This window comes from Pan troglodytes, chromosome 19, assembly GCF_028858775.2.
Source record: "Pan troglodytes isolate AG18354 chromosome 19, NHGRI_mPanTro3-v2.0_pri, whole genome shotgun sequence".
Lineage (NCBI taxonomy): Eukaryota > Metazoa > Chordata > Mammalia > Primates > Hominidae > Pan > Pan troglodytes.
In genome coordinates, this window is record NC_072417.2 from 90,190,615 (window position 1) to 90,213,564 (window position 22,950).

The 22,950-nt window shown below is 45.3% G+C and overlaps 1 protein-coding gene across 14 annotated transcripts in view; it reads left to right on the forward strand.

Moving 5' to 3' along the window:
- The window catches only part of SEC14L1 (SEC14 like lipid binding 1), a 90,755-nt gene that overhangs the window by 56,306 nt on the left and 11,499 nt on the right, over positions 1–22,950 (forward strand). For 11 of the 14 annotated variants that reach the window (XR_010153101.1, XR_010153100.1, XR_010153102.1 and 8 more), the window contains 7 exons: positions 8,797–8,946; positions 9,121–9,252; positions 11,372–11,500; positions 12,633–12,867; positions 14,158–14,267; positions 18,428–18,617; positions 21,506–21,594. Coding sequence is in view for 10 of the 14 variants with exons in the window: in XM_054670114.2 (XP_054526089.1) it covers positions 8,797–8,946; positions 9,121–9,252; positions 11,372–11,500; positions 12,633–12,867; positions 14,158–14,267; positions 18,428–18,617; positions 21,506–21,594 (1,035 nt within the window). In the remaining 4 variants the exon portion in view is untranslated. The remainder of the gene's footprint in view (positions 1–8,796; positions 8,947–9,120; positions 9,253–11,371; positions 11,501–12,632; positions 12,868–14,157; positions 14,268–18,427; positions 18,618–21,505; positions 21,595–22,950) is intronic. The other 3 variants (XR_010153103.1, XM_063799366.1, XM_016932979.4) reach the window with 1 other exon arrangement.

Below are 22,950 nucleotides of genomic sequence, written 5' to 3' on the forward strand. Positions count from 1 at the left end.
ACCAGATCTGTGTATAAATGAGTTTGAGGGTCATGTCTGATGCTGTAGAATATCCCAGTGGTTGCATGGAAAACAGCTGGCTTGGTGTGTTGGCTAAACTGGGTATGAACATAGCTCACATTAAAGGTAGGCTCTTCAGGTTGAATTTGTTTTGAATGGGTTTTTCTGGTGGAGTCAGCATTCAGCTCATTAATTTTCAAGTTGAAATGTCTTCACAAAAATATGGCTTTCTTTAGCACAGTACTAGCTTTTAATATGTCAAAATTGCATTCAAAGGTTGGTTAAAAGCTGAAAGTGCTGTTGCCAGCCTTCCAAATTGCAGGCTCAGAAATCCCTTTTGAAAGAGGAAGAGTGGGTGTAGGAAGGTGGGAGGAAGCAGTTACCCGGGAGGAGCTTCCTCCCAGGGTCAGGTTGATGAGGCCCTAGTTTTGTTTTTATTACTGAAACAATTGCTGTGTAAAAATGAGTGAGCAGATGATTACAGTAGTTATTTGTCTTACAGAAATAATTTTTCCTTTAAAAAGGATACATCAAAGAACCTTTCTCCCTCTCTGAGGAACTTACTTCTGGGAGAGTTCATTTCGTCCAGCCTTTCTTGACTGTGTGTTTGGTAAATGTTGGGCGTGATTAGGAAATGGCTGGATGACACTGTGGATACCTGGAAATTGCTGCTGCTCTTCCGGCGCAGTGATTTGAACCTGGGAGAGTTGAAAAAGGGGTTCTTCCCACATTCTTTTAGTGCAGAGATAAAACGTGAAGGCCTGCTGGTGTGGGCTCTGTGGCTCAAACGGGGTTTTAAAAATAGAGAAGCTTTCCAGAAAAGTCCAGGTTGCTGGCTTTGCTTGAAAAGCATAAGCTCCCCAGGCCGCTGCTCCTCCTAGCCCCAAGGAGCTGGAGCCAGTGCTGAGGCCCCAGGAGAAGGCCCCGTCCCGCTGTGCTGCGCACCAGGCCTGCCACCACCTCGACCAGAGCTTCGGGCAGACCTAAAATTTGTACACGTTTTCACATCTAAAACGTGGCAGTGTTGTATTTAATCAGTTATTGCAAAAGACAATAAAAACTGTAGGTTGATTTCTTGGTTTGTACCAATCTGTGTAGGCTCTGACTCTGTCATAAAAGCAGGTTTTATTTGACATGTGGACTTTCTCCCCTAAAGCTACCTTTTTCAAACTATTAATGACTTTCCAAACTTTTTATTATGAGTAATGCTCATTTTTTAAAAAAGTTGGTAGAAAAGTACTGTGAACACCTGTATGCATGTCCCCTAGGTAAATTAGCACATTTGCTTTCTCTGTCTCTTTCACAAACACATGTGCACATACATTTTGTAGAAACATTTGAAAGTAAGTTGCTTTATGTCATGACACTTTACCCCTACATACTAAAACATGTATTGCCTAAGAATAGATATTCTTCTGTCTAGCTGTGATTATTATCACAGGCAAAGAATCGTGCACCTGTGGTCCCAGCTACTTGGGAGGCTGAAGTGGGAGGATCACTTGAGCCAGGAGGCGGAGGATGCAGTGAGCCAAGACTGTGCCACTGCACTCCAGCCTGGGTGACCAGAGTGAGACCCTGTCTCAGAAAAATACAAATAAAAAATAAAAAAGTGTTATTCAATATGAAACGCATGGTTGCATTTCCTTGGTTGTTCCCCAGATGTTTCGATAGCCAATCCAAGAGCTAATGCAGCATTGCATTTGGTTGTTCTCTCTTTAGATGCCTTTATTCTAGACAGTTCCTTGCTTCTTCTGTTTATCTTTCAAGACTCTGACATTTTTTTTTTCGTTTAAGCGTCTAGGGTGGTTGTGTAGAATGTTCCATAATTTGGGTTTGTCTGATGATTTCCTCCCGAGTAGCTGGGATTGTAGGCATGCGCCACCACGCCCGGCTAATTTTTGTATTTTTAGTAGAAACATAGTTTCACCATGTTGGCCAGGCGGGTCTCGAACTCCTGACCTCAGGTGATTCGCTTGCCTTGGCCTCCCAAAGTGCTGGGATTACAGGGGTGAGCCACCATGCCCGGCCTTATTTTCTCATGATTAGCTAAGGGTCAACCATCTTTGTCCTGAGGGCCGCAGAAGTCTGTGGTGTTTGTGTCTGCTTCCGCTGCATCACGCCAGGCTCTGCGGCTGTCCTGTTGCTGGCGCTCAGTTCAGTCATTTGGTGAAGGTGGTGCCCATGAGATCTTTCCATTGTAAAGGTACCCACCTTTGTGCCTTTGTTAAATTTATCTGTAACCTGCAGGATGATAATTTGAGACCCTGTCTCTTCTGAATGCCTTACGTTAGCGTTCATTGATGATCCTTGTCTGAATCAGTTATTGTGCATTGGTGGCTAGAAAATGGTGATTTCCTAATTGGCAATCCTTCTGTGTTTATTAGATTTTTTTTTTCCTGAAAAATTTTCTCCCCTGTTGAGTATCACTATGTGGTTTATAATGCTTTGCCACCTTTTTTTCTTTCTGGTGTTCAAATTATCCCAGACTTGTTGAGTGGAGCCCCTTCAGGCTGGTTCCTCTGTCCCTTGGACATATGCCCATCTGTCACTGAGCACTCCCTTGCCTCCTGGTGAGAAATGTTGCTGCCTCGCCTTGACCTTCCCTTGCTCCAGACTTGTAATCAACTGCACGGATTCCTTTGTAATAGGGACTGGTATTTGGAAATCAAGATCTGGTTGCCAAGTTTGCTCATCATGAACTGAGGTGTCATTGCTTTTCACCCCTTCCAATGGAAAGAGCTAGGAGCTAGTACATAGATTGATGTTTTTAATCAAATTAGAATGCTTCTGTTTTTCAGGGCCTGCTTACATACTTTGTAGAAACTTGCGTGGCTTGTAGCTCATGCTGAAAAACTCAGGTTCTGGTACCTAAGCCATCCCAGAGATGAAAGTTACATCTACTTTTTGCAGTCTTTTCATTTCCAGAACCCTCCACAGTTAGAATTGTGTATGCTGACAGTATGCAGAATTTACTGACCTTAACATATCTCTGAAAGACGGGTCAGGGTAAGAGAGTGCAGAAACAAAAGGCAGTACTTATCTTTTTATTGAGTAAGATTGTAGTGTATGCTTCAAAACATGTTTTTTGGACAACGACTTTGTTTTAGGCATTGAAGTCCTCGTTCTCCTGAGGATAAAAAGTCTCTGCCCTGCAGCCTAGCAGTGCATTTGGTGGCAGAGTGACAGGCTTGGAAGAGACTGTGGAGAGAGTAAGGGAGGCGCTTGCTAACTGCCCCTGACGCTGACAGAGCTCTGGAGAGGTCAGTGCAGCTTCTGAGTTAGCTGCTCCTTAGCCTGGATACCTTAAATGCCATCTGGTTGGGCATGCCAAGGTAAAGTGAATGTCTGTGCAAATATGAGTCTACATGGATGGATAATTTTACAGGGAAGGGAACGTTTTTAGTGTGGTTGAAATTCAAGGTGAGGCTGCGTGGGTGACACCTTATGCTGACCACTCTTGTTTCAGGAATTGGAAGGATGGTGTGTGTATTTTGAAAATGGCCTAGTTCTAGCTAAGGCTACCTCTTAGTAAGTGCTTACTCTGCCCTATATGTCACTTAAAAAGATGCATTTTGTTTGAAACCTTTGTAAGTCTCAATTTCTTGGTACGTCACAGTACTGGAATGTACAAAGCCAGTTTTTTTTGTTTTTGTTTTTTTAGTTAGAGTGCAGTGGAAGTCAGTTTAGATGGTTTTCAGTGTCCGTATAGAACAAATGGTAGCCAATCTGTTTTCCTAGGAATTGTTCGTGTTCGGTACTTAATAAATTCTTAGGGCTTTGAATGGGACTTATCTGTGGTGGGATCTGAGCAGGTGATTAAACTGCTTAAGTGTTGTTTACATAAAGTGTATGAAGAGACAGATACTGAGTGATTTTTTAAGATTCTGGCAGTAATGGGATTCAGAATATGTTTGAGTAGAAGAGGGGAGCAGATAAATATAAAGAATATATTTTTAACTTCCAAAGTAAGAACATTTAAGAAGCAAATATAATTGGCTACCACATGTGGGTTTTGCATCCTTTCCAGACCATCCTGCGCATGAGTCTCATATTAATTTTCTGAAAATGTGACTCTGGCCACCTGTTCGCGCTCCCTCCATCCCAGCTCCTGGAGAGGAAGGCCAGGGCCTTCTGTCTGCACCCGGCAAGGCATGGTCTATGCCACATCGTCATGCACCACAGCGACCCCTGGCCTCACCTCTCACTACTTCCCTCCCCTGGGGGCTATGGGTCCTGCCGCCACCTGAGGTTGCCTTGCAGTCGCACTCCTGAGTTCTTTCCTGGAAACGCTCTCCGCCTCGCTGACTGTGAACAGACCCTGGCACGCTTTGAGGCCCAGCATGCATGCCTCCTCTCTCTCAAAGGCTTTCCCCACGCTGCCTCTCCACGCAGACCGTGTTCTCCCCCTTCTGCCTCCTGGCACCTGCTTATCCTTCTGACCCTCATGGATGTCATTGACTCCCTTCCCTCCCTCCTGTACTGACTACCATGGTCCCTTGTGCGTAGGCAGCTGGAGTGTAGCATGTGCTTTTCACATTGATTTAACCTTGTAACGTTGTGGAGAGAAAGTGAGATACAGGCAAGAAAACTGAGGGTGACTTTGAAGGAATTGTAGTAAAAACCCAGGTGGAGGAATTCCTGTGATTCTCTAGTCCTTCTGGGATCTTGATGGCAGTATTTGTGATCTGTGTATTACTTCTGTTCAGAAGGGCAGTCCTGTTGAAGGTAAACATCAGGGAATTGCTGCCAGAAAGGGAGTGTTTTTAGTATAATAATGGTCTGAAGCTACTTGTACCTTGTCAGAAGTAAAATCAAAGCCATTTGTGCCATTTTCATTAATATTTTTAACACCAAAGGTTTCTTCCTTAACTCTGTTTTTGGTTGTGATTAATTTAAGATGGGAATTCACAGTTCTAACCTCGCCTCATTTTTAGTACAGGTTGAGCATCTCAAATTTGAAAGTTCAAAGTCTGAAATGCTCCAGATCAAAAACTTTTTGAGCACTGATATGATGCTCAAAGGAAATGCTCATTGGAGCATTTTGGATTTCGGATCTGTGGATTTGAGATGCTCAAAGGAAATGCTCATTGGAGCATTTTGGATTTCGGATCTGTGGATTTGAGATGCTCAACCAGTAAGTATAATAGAGCTATTCCCAAGATCCGAAAAAAATCTGAAATCAGAAGCACTTCTGGTCCCAGGCATTTTGGAGAAGGGATGCTCAACCCATACAACCTTACAGAGGGGTGACATCTATCAGTCAAGCAAGAGTCATCCTGCAGTACCTTCCTTTATAATGGGGCCGACCACAGGGGCAGGCACTGGGTTTCCTTTTTCAGGTTCCTTCTTACAGCCTAGATTCTTACTACCCTATGCCCCCCACCACACCCCTTTTTTCTGAGACAGAGTCTCGCTCTGCCGCCCAGTTTGGAGTGTGGTGGCGCCATTTTGGCTCACTGCAGCCTCTGCCTCCCAGGTTCTAGTGATTTTCCCACCTCAGCCTCCCAAGTAGCTGGGATTACAGGTGTATGCCACCGTGCCCAGCTAATTTTTGTATTTTTGGTAGAAATGGGGTTTCGACATGTTGGTTAGGGTGGTCTCAAACTCCTGGCATCAAATGATCTACCTGCCTTGGCCTCCCTAAGTGCTGGGATTACAGACGTGAGCCACTGCACCTGGCCTTATTCTTATTACCCTATATCCTATGACTTCCAGTTCACATGCACCATGGGCTACTGGAATTTTTTTTTTTTTTTTTGAGACAGGGTCTTACTCTTACTCTGTTACCCAGGCTGGAGTGCAGTGGTGCAATCACAGGCCACTGCAGCCTGCACCTCCTGGGCTCAGGTGGTCCTCCCATGTCAGCCTCCTGAGTAGCTAGAACTACAGGCATGTACCACCACACCTGGCTAATTTTTATATTTTTTGTAGAGATGGGGTTATGCTATGTTGCCTAGGCTGGTCTCAAACTCCTGGGCTCAAGTGATCTGCACGCCTGGGCCTCTGGATCGCTTAGGTTTTAATATGAATTCTGCAACATCTTTAGTTTGGTAATCTTTGTGGATTGCTACAGAGTAAATTAAATTATTTACAAAGAATAATATTGAATAATTTAATTATTCACAAGGAATAATCTTGAAAGATCTCATGTGTTCTTTACTCATCTTCCCCCAGTGATAACATCTTGCAGAACTGTGTGCACCAGCACAGTCAGGATGCTGCCGTGCGCATAGTCGAGACGCAGAGTGCTCCCCAGGCATCTGTCTCATGGCCCTTTTACAGCCACACCTGCTTCGCTCCTGTCCCCACCCCTTCCTTAGCCCCTGGCAACCACTCTTCTGTTTTCAGTTTCTCTAGTTTTGTCTTTTCAAGAGTGTTATGGACAGGGAATCATACCGTATGTAACTGCTGAGGCTTTTTTTTTTAGCTTAGCATAATTCTCCCACGATTCATCCAGTTCCTCACCTGGATCAATAGTTCATTCTTTTTTTTTGCTGAGTAGTGTTCCGTGGTGTGGCTGCAGCGCAGTCCATTTAGCCTCACTCAGGAAGGACATCTCGGAGTTGTTTCCAGTTTCTATTATGAGTAACGCTGCTATGAATGTTTGTATATGGGGTTTTGTGCGAACATAAGCTCTCATTGCTCTGGGATAAATGCCCAGGAGTGCATTTGTTGGGTTGTATACCGTTGCCTGTTTAGGTTTTAAGAAGTGTTTTCTGGAGTGGTTGCACCATTTTACATTCCTGCCAATGATGTGGAAGGGATTCAGTTCTTCCACATCCTAACCAGCACTGTGTTTTATTTTAGCCATTCTGATAGTTGTACAGTGATACTCCTTTGTGATTTTAATTTGCATTTCCCTAATGGCCCTTTTCTCTAATGAACATCTCTCGTGTGCTTATTTGCCATCTGTGTGTCCTCTCAGGTGAGATATCACTTACTGTCTCTTGCACATTTTCTAATTGGACTTTTTAAAACTCTTGAGTTTTTTTTTTTTTATCATGGTAAAAGCACATGAAATTTACCATCTTAACCATTTTTAAATTTCAATTGTGTGTCAAAAGACAAAATTACAAAAAATTTAGTGTATGGATCTTAATTGGCTTTTTTGATTCCAGAATCAGGCAACCCCTCATTCTATAAAACAGAATTCTGTGAAATAGAATGAGTGTTCTCATGAGCTGAGCAGGGGAAGCTGGCTTTGTAGACAGAAAAGGGGTGAGGGAAACAGACACAGAGAACAGAGAGCAGATGGGTGGTTTCAGAGTGACTTTCCTTGTAAAGGTTAACGCAGAGGGGACTTCCTTATCACGCTGGCCCAAACTGGCCCATTTGGGGGATTTGCTGTTCTCTTTCTCCTGACTTCTTGCAAAGTCAGATAAACAACTTACTTTTGGCTTGGTGGTATGGAGGTTACCAAGAGGGGACTCCATTTTGGTTTGGTCTGCTGGGCCTGGTGCAGGAGCTCAGTCCAAACTAGTGTTCTCCTGGCTCACTGTATTTATGTTGAGTTTTAAGAATTTTATGTATTCTAGGCACTAGTCCTTTGTCAGATACATGGTTTGTAAATCCCTCCTCCTATTTTGTAGTTTGTTTTTTCATTCTCTTAACAGGGGTTTTGTTTTGTTTTGTTTTGTTTTGAGATGGAGTCTCACTCTGTCGCCCAGGCTGGAGTGCAGTGGCGCGATCTCGGCTCACTGCAAGCTCCGCTTCCCGGGTTCACGCCATTCTCCTGCCTCAGCCTCCTGAGTAGCTGGGACTACAGGCGCCCGCCACCACGCCCGGCTAATTTTTTGTATCTTTAGTAGAGACGGGGTTTCACCGTGTTAGCCAGGATGGTCTCAATCTCCTGACCTCGTGATCTGCCCACCTCAGACTCCCAAAGTGCTGAGATTACAAGCGTGAGCCACCGCGCCCGGCCTTAACAGGGTCTTTCGCTGAGCAAATGTTTTTAACTTTGAGGAAGTTCATTTTATATATTTTTTCTCCTATGGATTGTGATTTTGTTGTCACATCTAAGAATTCTTTGCCTAGCCCAGGATCCCAAAGATTTTCTATTTTTTTTTCCTTAAAGTTTTAGTTTTGTGTTTTACATTTAAGTCGCTGATCTTTGAGTTAATTTTTATACAAGGTGTGAGGTATAGGTCAAGATTCATTGTTATTATTGTTTCAGCCCATGGATGTGTAATTGCTCCAGTAACATGTTGAAAAGACTGGCCTGCTTTCTTTCCCTCATTGCTTTTACATCTCTGTTGAAAATCAGTCGGTGTTCCCTGACAGGTGCAGATACTAAAAAATAAATCAGTTGGGTGTATTTGTTTGAGTCTATTTCTGGGTTCTGTGTTTTGTCCCATAGATCTGTATGTCAGTTACCCCTCTCCTAATACTAGATGGTCTTGATTACTGTAGTTATAGAGTAAGCCTTAATACCGGGGTGACTGATTCTTCCCAATTTATTCATCTTTTTCAAAATCGTTTTAGTTGTTCTAGTTCCTTTGTCTTTCCATATAAATTTTAAAACAATCTTGTCTGTAGTTACCACAAAGTCTTGCTGGGGTTTTGTTAGGAATGATGTTACTTATGGGGAGAATTGAGATCTTTACTAGGTTGAATCTTCCGATCCATGGACATGGAGTGTCTTTTTCTTCTTTAATGAAAGCTTCAGATGTGAAGACAGTTGTGGCGCTGCCTGTTGCCGTGCACCGAGAGGTGCTGTTCCGGGGAGAACACAGTCAGCGGCAGGACATCAGGTTGTGTCTTTGCTCACTTCTGCTTTCTTGGTTTTTAAATTTATAGGCCTATGAAAGGAGGTTCCCTACATGTCCCTTGATTCCGATGTTCGTGGGCAGTGACACTATGAATGAATTCAAGAGCGAAGATGGGGCTATTCATGTCATTGAAAGGCGCTGCAAGCTGGATGTAGATGCACCCAGACTGCTGAAGAAGGTAAAGGTCGGAAAGGACGTCTTGGAGCGAAAGGGCGTCCTGGAGGGAGAGGGCGTCCTGGAGGGAGAGGGCATCCTGGAGGGCAGCCCCCAGAGACAACATGAACTTATACTATAGCTTCTGTGCTATTGGTTGTTATTAATAAACCCATTTCTCTTTCTTTTTTTTTTGAAGATTGCAGGAGTTGATTATGTTTATTTTGTCCAGAAAAACTCACTGAATTCTCGGGAACGTACTTTGCACATTGAGGCTTATAATGAAACGTTTTCCAATCGGGTCATCATTAATGAGCATTGCTGCTACACCGTGAGTAATCTGTCACTCGGCGGAAGACGTTCTGCCAACATATGGCTTCTGAGGATTGTTTGATCACCATTTTAAACAGCGCATCTTTTTGTCTTAGAGGGCTTCTTCATTAGATGTTGTCACTCATTTCTCATGTGTAGGAGGAAGGGTAGCAGGTGTGGTCTCTCCTGCAGAGTGTATTATGTTGTCGTGGCAGTTAAGGCAGCCAAGTGATGCCTTGATTTGGTTTTGCTTTTTTGTTTCTTTTTTGAGACACAGTCTCCCTCTGTCGCCCAGGCCGGAGTGCAGTGGTGCAATCTCGGCTCACTGCAACCTCTGCTTCCCGAGTTCAAGTGATTCTCCTGCCTCAGCCTCCCTAGTAGTTCGGATTACAGGCACGCGCCACCACGCCAGGCTGATTTTTGTATTTTTAGTAAAGATGGGGTTTCACTATGTTGGCCTGGCTGGTCTGGAACTCCTGACCTCACGTGATCCACCCCTTGGCCTAATTTTTTTTTTTTTTTTTTGAGATGGAGTCTCACTCTTGTCACCAAGGCTGAAATGCAGTGGCACAGTCTCAGCTCACTGCAACCTCTGCCTCCCAGGTTCAAGTGATTCTCATTCCCCAGCCTCCCAAGTAGCTGGGATTACAGGCACTCGCCACCACGCCTGGCTAATTTTTGTATTTGTAGTAGAGACAGGGTTTCACCATGTTGGCCAGGCTGGTCTCCAACTCCTGACCTCATGATCCGTCTGCCTCGTCCTCCCAAAATGCTGGGATTACAGGCGTGAGCCACCACGCCCGGCCTTAAATATTACATTCATATGCCACTTCTTTTCTGGTTTTACTGTAATATGTTAGAAATATGTAATGAAGGACTAAGATGTGTGCCTTTAAGAATAGTGCCAAGAGTGTTTGTCTGTCTCAGTATCTTCACTGCTTACCACCCTGTTTCAAGAACTTCTTTTATCAGATTTTTAGAATACTCTCCTGACAGATTGCTGTATTTCTGCCCTTCTCCCCTGCAGTGTATCCTTAACACTGAATTCAAAGTGATCTATTTAAAGTATGTCAGATTAAGTCACTTCTCTGGGCTCAAAACCCTGGAGTGTTTCCACAGTTCTCCCAGAGGAAGAGCCCATAGTCTTTATGGTGACTTGCAAGGGCCTGAGTTCTCTCCTGGTTACGCCTTTCCTGTCCTTGCTGTCATGCAGTGGGCCTCCCCCAGGGGCTTTGGCTCCAAGGTGCTCGCTGTGCCATGCTATTCTTCCCTACGTCTCTAGTCTCACCTCCTCCCATCTCGGCTCAGGTCACCCCTTCTTGGCCAGCCCCAGCCACCCATTTAATTCTGCAGCCTGACTCCCCAACCCCCAGGCTTTTTTTTTTTCTTCAGGGATGGGATCTTGCCCTGTCGCTCAGGCTGGAGTGCAGTGGAACAATCACAGTTCACTGCAGCCTCCACCTCCCAGGCTCAAGTGATCCTCCTGCCCCAGCCTCCCAAGTAGCTGGGACTATAGGCACATGCCACCATGCCTGGCTGGTTTTTAAATTTTTTTGTAGAGATGAGGTCTTGCTCTGTTGCCCAGGCTGGTCTCAAACTCCTGGACTCAAGTGATCCTCCCACCTTGGCCTCCCAAAGTGTCGGGATTGCAGGTGTGAACCATCATGCCTGACCCCCATCCCTGGTTCTTTTAGCCTCTGCTCCAAGTTTTCTTTTTTCCATAGCACTTACTTATCTTTAATTTCCTTGCATACTGTGTTTCTGGCTGATTGTCTCCTCTGTTAGACTCTGTTGAAAGCTTCCAAGGCCAGTACCTCTTTGTTCATGATGGAGAAGACTGTTCAGTGAGTATGTTGAATGAATGAATGAAGCAAGAATGAAAATGAAGCTCTCCTTTTATAGTCGTCTTTGAAATGTTTTTGAACAATTATTTGGATCTCTTCATGATTTAGAATGTGCTTTTGATCCTGATTTTGAACATGATTTTGGCATTTTTTCCATCTGCTGTCTTTATGGTAGTAGCATTATTAGTAACGTAAGTGTTTTTTTCTGGTTACTGGTTAAACTGAGGAGCAGGCAGATGATATTCTGTTGTCAATGCAGTGCAGTCAGTGAGAGTGCTTTCTCTTTATCTGCAGGTTCACCCTGAAAATGAAGATTGGACCTGTTTTGAACAGTCTGCAAGTTTAGATATTAAATCTTTCTTTGGTTTTGAAAGTACAGTGGAAAAAATTGCAATGAAACAATATACCAGCAACATTAAAAAAGTGAGTGTATCTTGGGATTTTGTGGCAGAGGGTGGGCAGGAGTCTCTGAGATGACCCATCTTTTTGGAAGGCTGGGGATGGCTTAGCAAGGGATTTGCAGCATTTCTTGGGTGGAAGATGCTATGATCCCTACCTGCTGCCTCATCTTTAGGTATAGGGGTTGAGGTTGTGCTGGTTGCTGATGGAGGAAGGAGGTGCCTGTGGCTCTAGCCATGGCACTGTCTGCCTGGAGTTGCTGAGAGAGTTAGAAGTTGGGGAGAGGCAGCAGCAGCTGGCACACAGTGCCCAGGCCTTGCTGCAGGATTGGGAGGAGGCCTGGGGGCCTGGGGAGGTGCTTGCCGAGCAGGCTGCGCCCCTTGGATTGTCAGTTCTTCCACAGAAGACCTTCCTTTCTCGTTTTTGTGCTGTTGTTCATCAGTTGTTAGGGAATTGTGGTTTCGAAATCTATCCGTGTGGGATTATGGAGTGGTTTTTGAAGGCTCATTTTCAGGGTACTGTGTTGGAAAGAATTGAAATTGAGACAGAAATCATATATTGAGTACAAGTACCCTAAATCAGCATTTTAAAATAGTCATATAAAAATTCCATCTCATTAGATGCTATTTCCTAAACCTTGGAAAAGAACAAGTAAAATAAACAAAAACACAGAAGCATTTGGCCTTTTCTTTTTTTCTATTTATTTTGTAGCAATTCAGTTTTATTGGTGTTTTAAAAGCTTGTGAGGGACTGGGCACACTGGCTCATGCCTGTAATCCCAGCACTTTGGGAGGCTGAGGTGGACAGATTGCTCAAGCCCAAGAGTTCGAGACCATCCTGGACAACATTGCGAAACCCCGTATTTACAAAGAATACAAAAATTAGCCGGATGAGGTGGCATATACCTGTAGTCCCAGCTACTGGGGAGGCTGAGGTAGGATGGCTTGAGTCCAGGAGGTCAAGGGTACAGTGAGCTGTGATCATGCCACTGCGCTCTAGCCTGGGCCACAAAGCGAGACCCTGTCTCAAAAAAAAAAAAAAAAAGCTTATGAGGCTCACCATCTTCTGTTGGCTAGAAAAAAAGAAAAATCTTGGGAGAGATGAGTAATTTGAATGTTGAATATATACTCACCTTTAAATTGGTTTTGTTTTAAAGGGAAAGGAAATCATCGAATACTACCTTCGCCAATTAGAAGAAGAAGGCATAACCTTTGTGCCCCGTTGGACTCCGCCTTCCATCACGCCCTCTTCAGAGACATCTTCATCATCCTGCAAGAAACAAGCAGCGTCCATGGCTGTCGTCATCCCAGAAGCTGCCCTCAAGGAGGGGCTGAGTGGTGATGCCCTCAGCAGCCCCAGCGCACCTGAGCCCGTGGTGGGAACCCCTGACGGTGGGTCTGGCAGGGGCTTCATCCCGAGAGCAAGGCTAGGGAAGTCGGCGTTGCCGTTTTCTCTCTGCTCTGCCTGTTCCCGCTTCCTTGGAACATTAGATAACTCAGAAAGAAAAGACCCGTCTCTCATTTCTGGCCCTTGTCCTCTAGCTTATGTAATACATTCATTTTACTTTTTATTAGATTTTTTGTTAATAGGTAGGAAGGATTATATCAAGTTATTTTTATCCTTTTGTGGATACCGGAAGGTGTTTGTTTGTTTGTTTAAGAAATGGGGTCTTACTGTGTTGCCCAGGATGGTCTTGAACTCCTGGGCTCAAGCAATCCTTCTGCCTTGGCCTCCCACAGTGCTGGGATTATAGGTGTGAGCCACCACGCCTGGCCTAAGGAAGGTGTTTTTTTTGGTTTGTTTGTTTGTTTGTTTTGAGATAGAGTATTGCTCTGTTGCCCAGGCTGGAGTGCAGTGGTGCCATCTTGGCTCACTGTAACCTCCGTCTCCCGGGTTCAAGTGATTTTCCTGCCTCAGCCTCCCGAGTAGCTGGGACCACAGGCATGTGCCACCACGCCTGACTAATTTTTTTATTTTTTTATTTTTGAGATAAAAAAGTCTCTGTCGCCCAGGCTGCAGTGTAGTGGCACAATCTCGGCTCAGTGCAGCCTTCGTCTCCTGGGTTCAAGTGATTCTCCTGCCTAAGCCTCTTGAGTAGCTGGGATTATAAGCCTGCACCACCACGCCTGACTAATTTTTATATTCCTAGTAGAGACGGGGTTTCACCATGTTGGCCAGGCTTGTCTTGAACTCCTGATCTCAGGTGATCTGCCCACCTCAGCCTCCTGAGTAGCTGGGATTACGGGCGTGAGCCACCAGATTTCTTACATTCTCCAACACAGTAGCTCTATTCAAAATAGATTTAGATTTGCTTGGCTTTTTTTTTTCCATAAATTTTATATCTTGCAAGTCCTTTTTATGTTATGTTCCTCTTGGAATTAAAACAGTCATTAATATCTATTATAGTCATGAATAGTATTGTGATTTGGCAATAGAGGTAACTCAGTGGTAATCAGGGAAAGATAATTGAGTCAGAAAGTGTACCTGTGGTTTAGTCAGTGATTTGATCTCAGAGCCTATCCCTCAAGTCCTCTAAGGAATCTGGTTTACATCTGCCATCTCTGCGGTTTCATGTGCCTCTAGGACTCTAGGACCACACGTTAACTCCACTGAGCACAAAGACTTTGGGAGCCTAAAGCTCCAGTGTTCTTTGTTGTAAATAAATGTCACTTACATTCCAGACAAACTAGATGCCGACTACATCAAGAGATACCTGGGCGATTTGACTCCGCTGCAGGAGAGCTGCCTCATTAGACTTCGCCAGTGGCTCCAGGAGACCCACAAGGGCAAAGTGAGTGTCGGCACCACACCCAGTGTGCAGGGCCAGAGCTACGTGAAATCATGGAATCTCTTTCTGTCATAGTCACCAAGAGTAATATTCCCAACTTCCACGGCTGGGAATGTTTCTTCCAGTTTAGAAGTCATTGAATTTATGTCTCTGTGGAATCTAAGTCCTTTATAGCAAGTGATAATGCATGACTAACTGCATTTTTCTAGACTTTACAGAGCAAGGTCTGGCTACGAACAGTGTCATGTCACAAAGCAACATGTGTTCCAAGTATTCACACATTCAAATTTTCAGAAGGTGTAAAAAGAGTTCAGAGATTTATCAGAGATTAGAAATGTTTGAGCTTTAATTTTCAGGTTTTTGGTGAAATTTTAGCCTCATAAAGGTGTAGATTTTTATGGTAAGCGTTATGTAGTGAGCAGAGCCTGGTATGTGTCTAGCAAGTTATTGGCATTATTTAGTAAAGGGAAACTAGGCATTGCATGTAGTTGGCCTGATCTCTAATTCTGTCAGCCTGGTTACTAGAAACCAAATAACTGAGTGCTGTTGAATACCAGTCATCAAGAAAACCACTGCAGTGATGATGGCCACCGTTTGTTGTCTTCTTACCATGTATTAGACACTGTTTTCAGGTCTTTATTCCATCCTTCCGGCAGCTCTCTCTGCTGCTGTTTTTCTCACTGGTTTTACACGTGAGGAAACTGAGGCACAGAGCAGTGAAGTAACCTGCCTGAGGTCTCACAGCCAGCGAGTGGTGGGGTCAGGATTTGAACCCAGGCCATTTTGTTCCAGAACCTACATTCTTAACCACTTCCACGTAACTGTGGTCCTTTCTGAGTGAAGATGATGCCACGTCAGTAGGCCACATGCTTCTGAGTTATTTCGCAGGAGTTGGGGTCATGAATAGCTCATGTTCCCACCCCCTTCTTGTTCTGACGGACCAGGCTCTTGAGTTGGTTAAACACATGGCCACGGAGGAAGACACTTGGTCCACGTGACACTCAGAACACGGCCTTGGCCTTGTTCTTTATTCAGGGAGGCCAACCTGTTGATTGACAGTAGTGGAACCTGGAGAAGATTCCTGTGTGTTAGTCAGCAATACTGCCACATCATGAAAACTCAACATGCTTTTTTTGTATTCTTTTTCTTTAATCTGTAGTTTTTGTTTTTAATTATCTTAAGTCTTATGATCACTCATAATTTTTAACTTTGTGTATATCTTCTCTACTTTAATCTTTCTAATGAGTTGGCAAAAGCACCATTGCCAATCACGTAGACACATGGTAGTTCTACAGTTTTATGTTTTTGAATTTTTTTTTTTTTTTTAATATACAGAGTCTTGCTCCGTCACCCAGGCTGGTGCAGTCTTGGGTCACTACAATCTCTGTCTCCCAGGTTCAGGCTATTCTCCTGCCTCAGCCTCCTGAGAGCTGGGGTTAGCTCTGCCACCATTCCTGGCTAATTTTTGTATTTTTAGTAGAGAACAGGGTTCCACCATGTTGGCCAGGCTGGTCTCAAACTCCTGACCTCAAGTGATCCGCCTGCCTTAGCCTCCCAAAGGGCTGGGATTACAGGCGTGAGCCACTGGGCCCAACCTCGAATGACTTTTTAAAGACAATGCTAAATTATAACTTAGTCTGACTTAAGCAGTAAAGAATTCAAAAGTAAAGTTTAACTTGCTACTATTTCTTGTCATACTGACTTTTAAAAGCATCTGACCTTATAGATTGTCTATAAAATGTGAGAAGTGTTAAATATTCCTTATTTGATATTACACATAAACTACACTAAAATGCCTTTTAATAAATGGAACCATTTTAGATACAGGAAATTCTAATTAGATTGGCATAGTTAAGGCCAAAAATATAAAGTAGACATTGCTGCCTTATCTTCAGCCTTTGCCTTTAAGAGGCAAATAAATACAAAACACAGGTGAGTCTTGCTTGGTTCTGAGACAGTGAAGGGATTTCCTCAGTATTTAAATAGAGTCACATGGCCAGTTATGTAAACCCAAATATAAAACCAATCTCCAATAGGCTTTAAGATGGCATTTACGATCTTTGTGAAAGTTGAACATTACTAGCGAAGTCCAGTCACATCTTTAGAAGGGGAAAGCAGTGTAGCGTTACTGAATCAGAATTATTAAAATTGAAAAAACCGAACATAGTCCTTTAACCACAAGCCAGCCTTAGTTAAATCAGGATTGCCCAACCAAACTATTCTGATGATGGTTCATGATCTGAATTCTGGTGTATGAGATCTCTTTTTTTTTTTTTTTTGAGACGGAGTCTTGCTCTGTCGCCCAGGCTGGAGTGCAGTGGCGCGATCTCGGCTCACTGCAAGATCCGCCTCCTGGGTTCATGCCATTCTTCTGCTTCAGCCTCCCCAGTAGCTGGGACTACAGGCACCCGCCACCACGCCCAGATAATTTTTGTATTTTTAGTAGAGATGGGGTTTCACTGTGTTAGCCAGGATGGTCTCGATCTCCTGACCTCATGATCCGCCCGCCTCGGCCTCCCAGAGTGCTGGGATTACAGGCGTGAGCCACCGCGCCCGGCCATGAGATCTATTAAATTATGATATGCATTAAAAAGTCATGACATTTCTGTTTGTAATAAGACAGTGACCAATTATTACTCATTAGAAGGTTTTTTGAGATAAACTTTCAAGTCTGCCCTTGCCGTCTTCTTTCTTTCTTTTTTTTTTTTGAGATGGAGTTTCGCTCTTGTTGCCCAGGCTGAAGTGCAGTGGCGCGATCTTGGCTCACTGCACCCTCTGCCTCCAGGTTCAAGTGATTCTCCTGCATCAGCCTCCCAAGTAGCTGGGACTACAGGTATGCACCACCACGCCCGGCTAATTTTGTATTTTTAGTAGAGACAGGGTTTCTCCATGCTGCTCAGTCTGGTCTTGAACTCCTGACCTCAAGCAATCCACCTGCCTTGGCCTCCCAAAGTGCTGGTGGCCTGAGCCACCACACCCGGCCAGTGAAGACCATTTTTGTTCCAGGGATTCTCCAAATACCCCATCAGTGTGTCCTCACTCCAGGTGATGCTTTTGTTCTTATTGGCATCTATGTATAAGAGAATCCAGCAGCCTGACCTGTCGTCTGCCCGGAGAGACGGTGGAGATGTGGCCCAGTCTTGTGCTTGCTTCCCTTTTCCATGGTGTGGCACTGGGCGGCACCCTTTGGAACAAAAATCTTTGCCTTTCTCAACATCATCCATGTTTAATTCTCTTTTGTCTCTGGCACTACGAAGGTTTCCATTCAGAAGCCAGGTGTCCTGCTCTCTCTTTATTCTAACTTTTTATTTAAATGCAGTATGTATACAGAAAAGTGCAAGGATCATAGTCATTCATAGATCCGTTCATAGAGTTGAAGCATTTGATGTTTAGGGAATTATTTATGCCTTTGCTCTACTTTGCGGAAACGAAAATGAAATACTATAAAGATTATTCAAACTGATAATGATGATTTTCTCTAGAGTAGTAAGGGAGATGTTTCTGGTACCACCTCATTTTTAATAGTATAATAGTGCAGCTCACTGTTGATTAGAAGTGGGAGTTTCAGGCCAGACATGGTGGCTCATGCCTATAATCCCAACACTTTGGGAGGCCAAGGCAGGAGGATTGCTTGAGCTCAGGCGTTTGAGACCAGCCTGGGCAACATGGGGAAACCACATCTCTACAAATACAAAAATGAGCTGGGCGTGGTGGCGTGTGCCTGTGGTTCCAGCTGCTCAGGAGGCTGAGGTGGGAGGATTGCCTAAGCCCAGTAGTTGGGGGCTGCAGTGAGCTGAGATCATGCCACAACACTCCAGCCTGGGTGGCAGAATAAGAGACCCTGTCTCCAAAAGAAAAGTGGGAATTTTAGGGTCTTATTCCCTTAGCAACTTTTTTTTAGGGCAGTAATGTGATCTCGGCTCGCTGCAGCCTCCACCTCCCAGGTTCAAGTGATCCGCCTGCTTCAGCCTCCGAGTAGCTGGGATTACAGGCATGCACCACCATGCCTGGCTGATTTTTGTATTTTTAGTAGAGATGGCATTTCGCCATATTGGCCAGGCTGGTCTTGAACTCCTGAGCTCAAGTGATCTGTCCACCGCAGCCTCCCAAAGTTCCCTTCACAACTTTTAACATTGCTTAGAAGTGTCTTTTTCTCTTAATAGATTCCAAAAGATGAGCATATTCTTCGGTTCCTCCGTGCACGGGATTTTAATATTGACAAAGCCAGAGAGATCATGTGTCAGTCTTTGACGTGGAGAAAGCAGCATCAGGTAGACTACATTCTTGAAACCTGGACCCCTCCTCAGGTCCTTCAGGATTACTACGCGGGAGGCTGGCATCATCACGACAAAGGTACCAGATGGAGTTGAAACTGTGTTTCCATCGTTGTCTTGATGTGTGGTTGAAGATATCTTCCAAGGCCTCCTTCCCTGGAGTTGAGTGGGGCCCCCTTGAGTGCATCGTTTCTCCTCACTCTGAGAATTTGGCACCTTTCCCAAGTTGAACAGACTGATACGCGTCACCACGGGCACACTCCCGTCCCGCCCCGGGCAGCCAGGAAGGGCCTGGGACTGCTCTTTCCTCATGGACACACGTCATCCTTGGGCAAATGACTTCACTTGCTCGGTGCAGTACAGTTTGTTTTGACCTATTAAAAAGACAGCAGTGCCTCTGGCAGAGTATTTTCAGTAGTGCAGTGTTAATAAAGGGACTTTTCAATGACTTAAACCCTATGATAGCTTAAAACGGTTCAGCCCGGTTTTCTACATCACAGCCCTGAGCACTTCAGTTCTGCTTTGGGAGTAAGTAAAGCCTGGATGAAGGGGGGCGATGCACCTGAAATGAAGAGTGGTTTAAATGAGAACCTTAAAACACAGTTCCCCCAAATGCCTTCCATACCCTGCCTTGCAGGAAGACCTGCACTGTCAAAAATACACTCTTTCCTGAGCCAAAGTTTGAGAGCCGGGCAGGATGGAATTGGAAACGTCGGCGAGAGGGAAGCACCGTAGAACTGGTTCTTTTACCCTCTGAACAAGTCCTTGCAGAACTGAGCAGCTCAGCTTTGTCTGTGATTATGACTTCATCTTTTGTATTGTTAAAAAGTTTGGTAGTAAGACATTGACAAATGTGTCTTTTTTTTTTTTTTTTTTGAGACAGAGTCTCGCTCTGTCCCCAAGGCTGGAGTCCAGTGGCAAGATCTCAGCTCACTGCACCCTCCACCTTCTGGGTTCAAGCAATTCTCCCGCCTCAGCCTCCCGAGTAGTTGGGACTACAGGTGTGCACCACCACGCCCGGCTACTTTTTGTATTTTTAGTAGAGATGGGGTTTCACCAATATTGGCCAGGCTGGTCTCGAACTCCTGACCTCGTGATCTGCCCGCCTTGGCCTCCAAAAGTGCAGGAATTACAGGCGTGAGCCATTGTGCCCGGCCTCAACAAATGTGTCTTATTAAACGTTGGGAGAAACTTTCTGTAAATAGGCCTTTCCGTAAGATTTTGGAGCACATAAAAATGTTTTGCTTTAAGTAGACCAGGTCTAGAGCTAGACTCTCCTGGGAGATGAAGTTCACTAGGTGACAAATACAAGATAAATGTTACCCTCTAACCCTCTGCCCCATGTTGGGATGACACTGCTGGTCCTCTGGTAACCACCGAAGACAAGTCTTGGTTCCTTTTCAGGAGCACAATCGTCTGTATTCCTCCTGCTGCCCCTTCTGGGACTGTGCGGCAGGAGGCTAGGCAGTGCTGACTCTAGGGATACACTATGGCCACCAAGCTCTTTTTCCCCTTTGTGTAGATGGCCCATGATGATAGGGCAGTATGATAGGAGTTAGGCTCCTCTCAGGCGGCACCCATTAGACCTCCAGGCTATAAAGAAGTAGAGTCAGGCCAGGCGCAATGGCTCATGCCCGTAATCCCAGCATTTTGGGAGGCCAAGGCAGGAGGATGGCTTGGGCCCAGGACTTCAAGACTAGCCTGGGCAACACAGTGAGTTGTTGTCTCTACTTAAAAAAAAAGGAGGCTGGGTGCGGTGGCTCACACCTGTAATCCCAGCACTTTGGGAGGCTGAAGCGGGTGGATCACCTGAGATCAGGAGTTCAAGACCATCCTGGCCAGCATGGTGAAACCCTGTCTCTACTAAAAATACAAAAATTAGCTGGGCGTGGTGGCACACACCTGTAGTCCCAGCTATTTGGGAGGCTGAGGCAGGAGAATCGCTTGAACCTGGGAGGCGGAGGTTGCAGTGAGCTGAGATCGTGCCAGTGCACTCCAGCCTGGCGACAGAGCAAGACTTCGTCTCAAATAAAAAACAAAAAAGGAGGCCCAGCACAGTGGCTCACGCCTGTAATCCTAGAAGTTTGGGAGGCGGAGGCAGGCGGATTGCCTGAGCTCAGGATTTTGAGACCAGCCTGGGCAACACGGTGAAACCCCGTCTCTAGTAAAATACAAAAAATTAGCCGGGCGTGGCAGCGTGCGCCTGTAGTTCCAGCTACTTGGGAGGCTGAGGCAGGAGAATCGCTTGAACCTGCAGGCAGAGGTTGCAGTGAGCTGAGATCGTGCCACTGCACTCCAGCTTGGGTGACAGAGAGAGACTCTCTCTCTAAAAAAAAAAAAAAAAAAAAAACAGAGTAGAGCCAACACAGGCTGCTTGGTGGGGTTTTAAGGATTTTTAGAATGTTCTCATTTGTCTTGGTCCTTAGAGTGGGAATTGAGGGAAGCTGGCTTTTAAAAAGCTTGCATTCAGTTTTTAGTAATCTATGACATGAAAAAAAATGATTTTCTAAGAAAGAAAATTTTAAAAGTACTCTGTAGTCATAGAAAAAGTGTCTGGATAGTTTGATGTTCCCTTGCCGTTGAAAATCAGAGCTCTTGGGCAGCCCCAGTTGTTCAAAGTGAGCCCAGCTTATGTGCAGTTGTTCAGACTGAGCCCAGCACTTATGCAGCTCGAGCTGAGTGAGTCCCAGCCGGATTCCCCTCATCCCGGCACAGCCTTCTATTTCCAGGACCCTGCACAGCTACCCTGTCAGTTGGTTTTTATTTTTCTCGCTTACAGCTTTTTGGGGTAAATATTGGACACACACCCCCTATCACACAAATCAGTTGCCACTTCTAAGAATCAGAAAGACCTTTAAGCGCCCCTAGGACACAGGCGAACACATTTTCCTGTTAAGGGTCTTAGAGTTGTATCCTCAGTTTCAACTGGGATGGTGCTGACAACTCATTCCTTCCCCTCCTCTGCAGATGGGCGGCCCCTCTACGTGCTCAGGCTGGGGCAGATGGACACCAAAGGCTTGGTGAGAGCGCTCGGGGAGGAAGCCCTGCTGAGATACGTAAGTGCGCGGCTGCGAGACTCCAGGTGCCACTGTGGCGTCACTTTCTTTCTCTGCCAGTAGGATTGGGGTGTTAACCAGCCTGTTAGAACAAACATGAATTGCTTATGTAGTTAGAACTGAAAATATATTAATATCGTCTTAAAATTTCAAAAGGAGACACAGAAGTTATAAAAGTGTTTCTCACAGTGGAAGCATCAGTGAGGCAGTCAGGGTCTCCCCCGAGATGCCTGTGTAGCAGCAGTTTGAGTCTTTTCATTCACTCCCACGTGGAATTGCCCTCTCTTGGGACGCCACTCACAGCAGACCTCTTGATAGCATTCTTTCCACTGGCCCTTCGTTAACGCGAGCTCTTGGCATCTTTCTCCAGACCCTCCTGAATGCCTGCTGACCCATCATCTCGCTGACTCCAGCCAGGCCCCGCTCCACTGCTGCCACCGTTGGCAGCTGTGCTTCCCCCTCCCAGAGCAAGAAGATGGTCCTTCAATTTGAGAACAAACAGAAACTTAAAAGACGTATTTATAGCCCCATTATCCTGAAATACGCATTTTTGGCTTTATTTTTTATTATGTTTTTTGAGACGGAGTTTCACTCTTGTTACCCAGGCTGGAGTGCAATGGTGTGATCTTGGCTCACTGCAACCTCCACCTCCCGGGTTCGAGTGATTCTCCTGCCTCAACCTCCTGAGTAGCTGGGATTTCAGGCACCCGCCACCATGCCCAGCTAATTTTTTCATATTTTTAGTAGAGACGGGGTTTCACCATGTTGGTCAGGCTGGTCTCGAACTCCTGATCTCAGGTGATCCTCCCGCCTTGGCCTCCCGAAGTGCTGGAATTACCGGCTTGAGCCACCCTGCCCAGCCGGCTTTTTTTTTTTTTTTTTTAAAGAGACATCGTCTTACTCTGTTGCTGAGGCTGGGGTACAGTGTACAGTGTCTATTCGTGGGTGTGATCACGACTCACTGCAGCTTCAAACTCCTGTCCTCAAGCAGTCCTCCCACCTCGGCCTCCTGAGTAGCTGGGACTACAAGCACCACCACTGAGCCTGGCTCACTGTTGGCATTCCCTTGTGTATTGTGTTAGTCTGCCCCCACCGCTCTGTGTGTTTATATATCCCCACATGCACACGTTCACACATAAAGATAGGGATGGACTTTATCTACAGGGGAGGGGTTTATTAACCTAAAGCAAAGGATCGCTTGAGCCATGCCTTACGTCTGTTCTAAGGCTGCCTTTTCTCTTGGCGGGCACATGTGGTATCAGAGTGTTCTCACACTCACAGACATTCATCTGCTGTTCCCATGCACTTGTTCTGAAGACAGAGCCCCAGAGCCAGGCCCCTGCTCATCTGGGGATA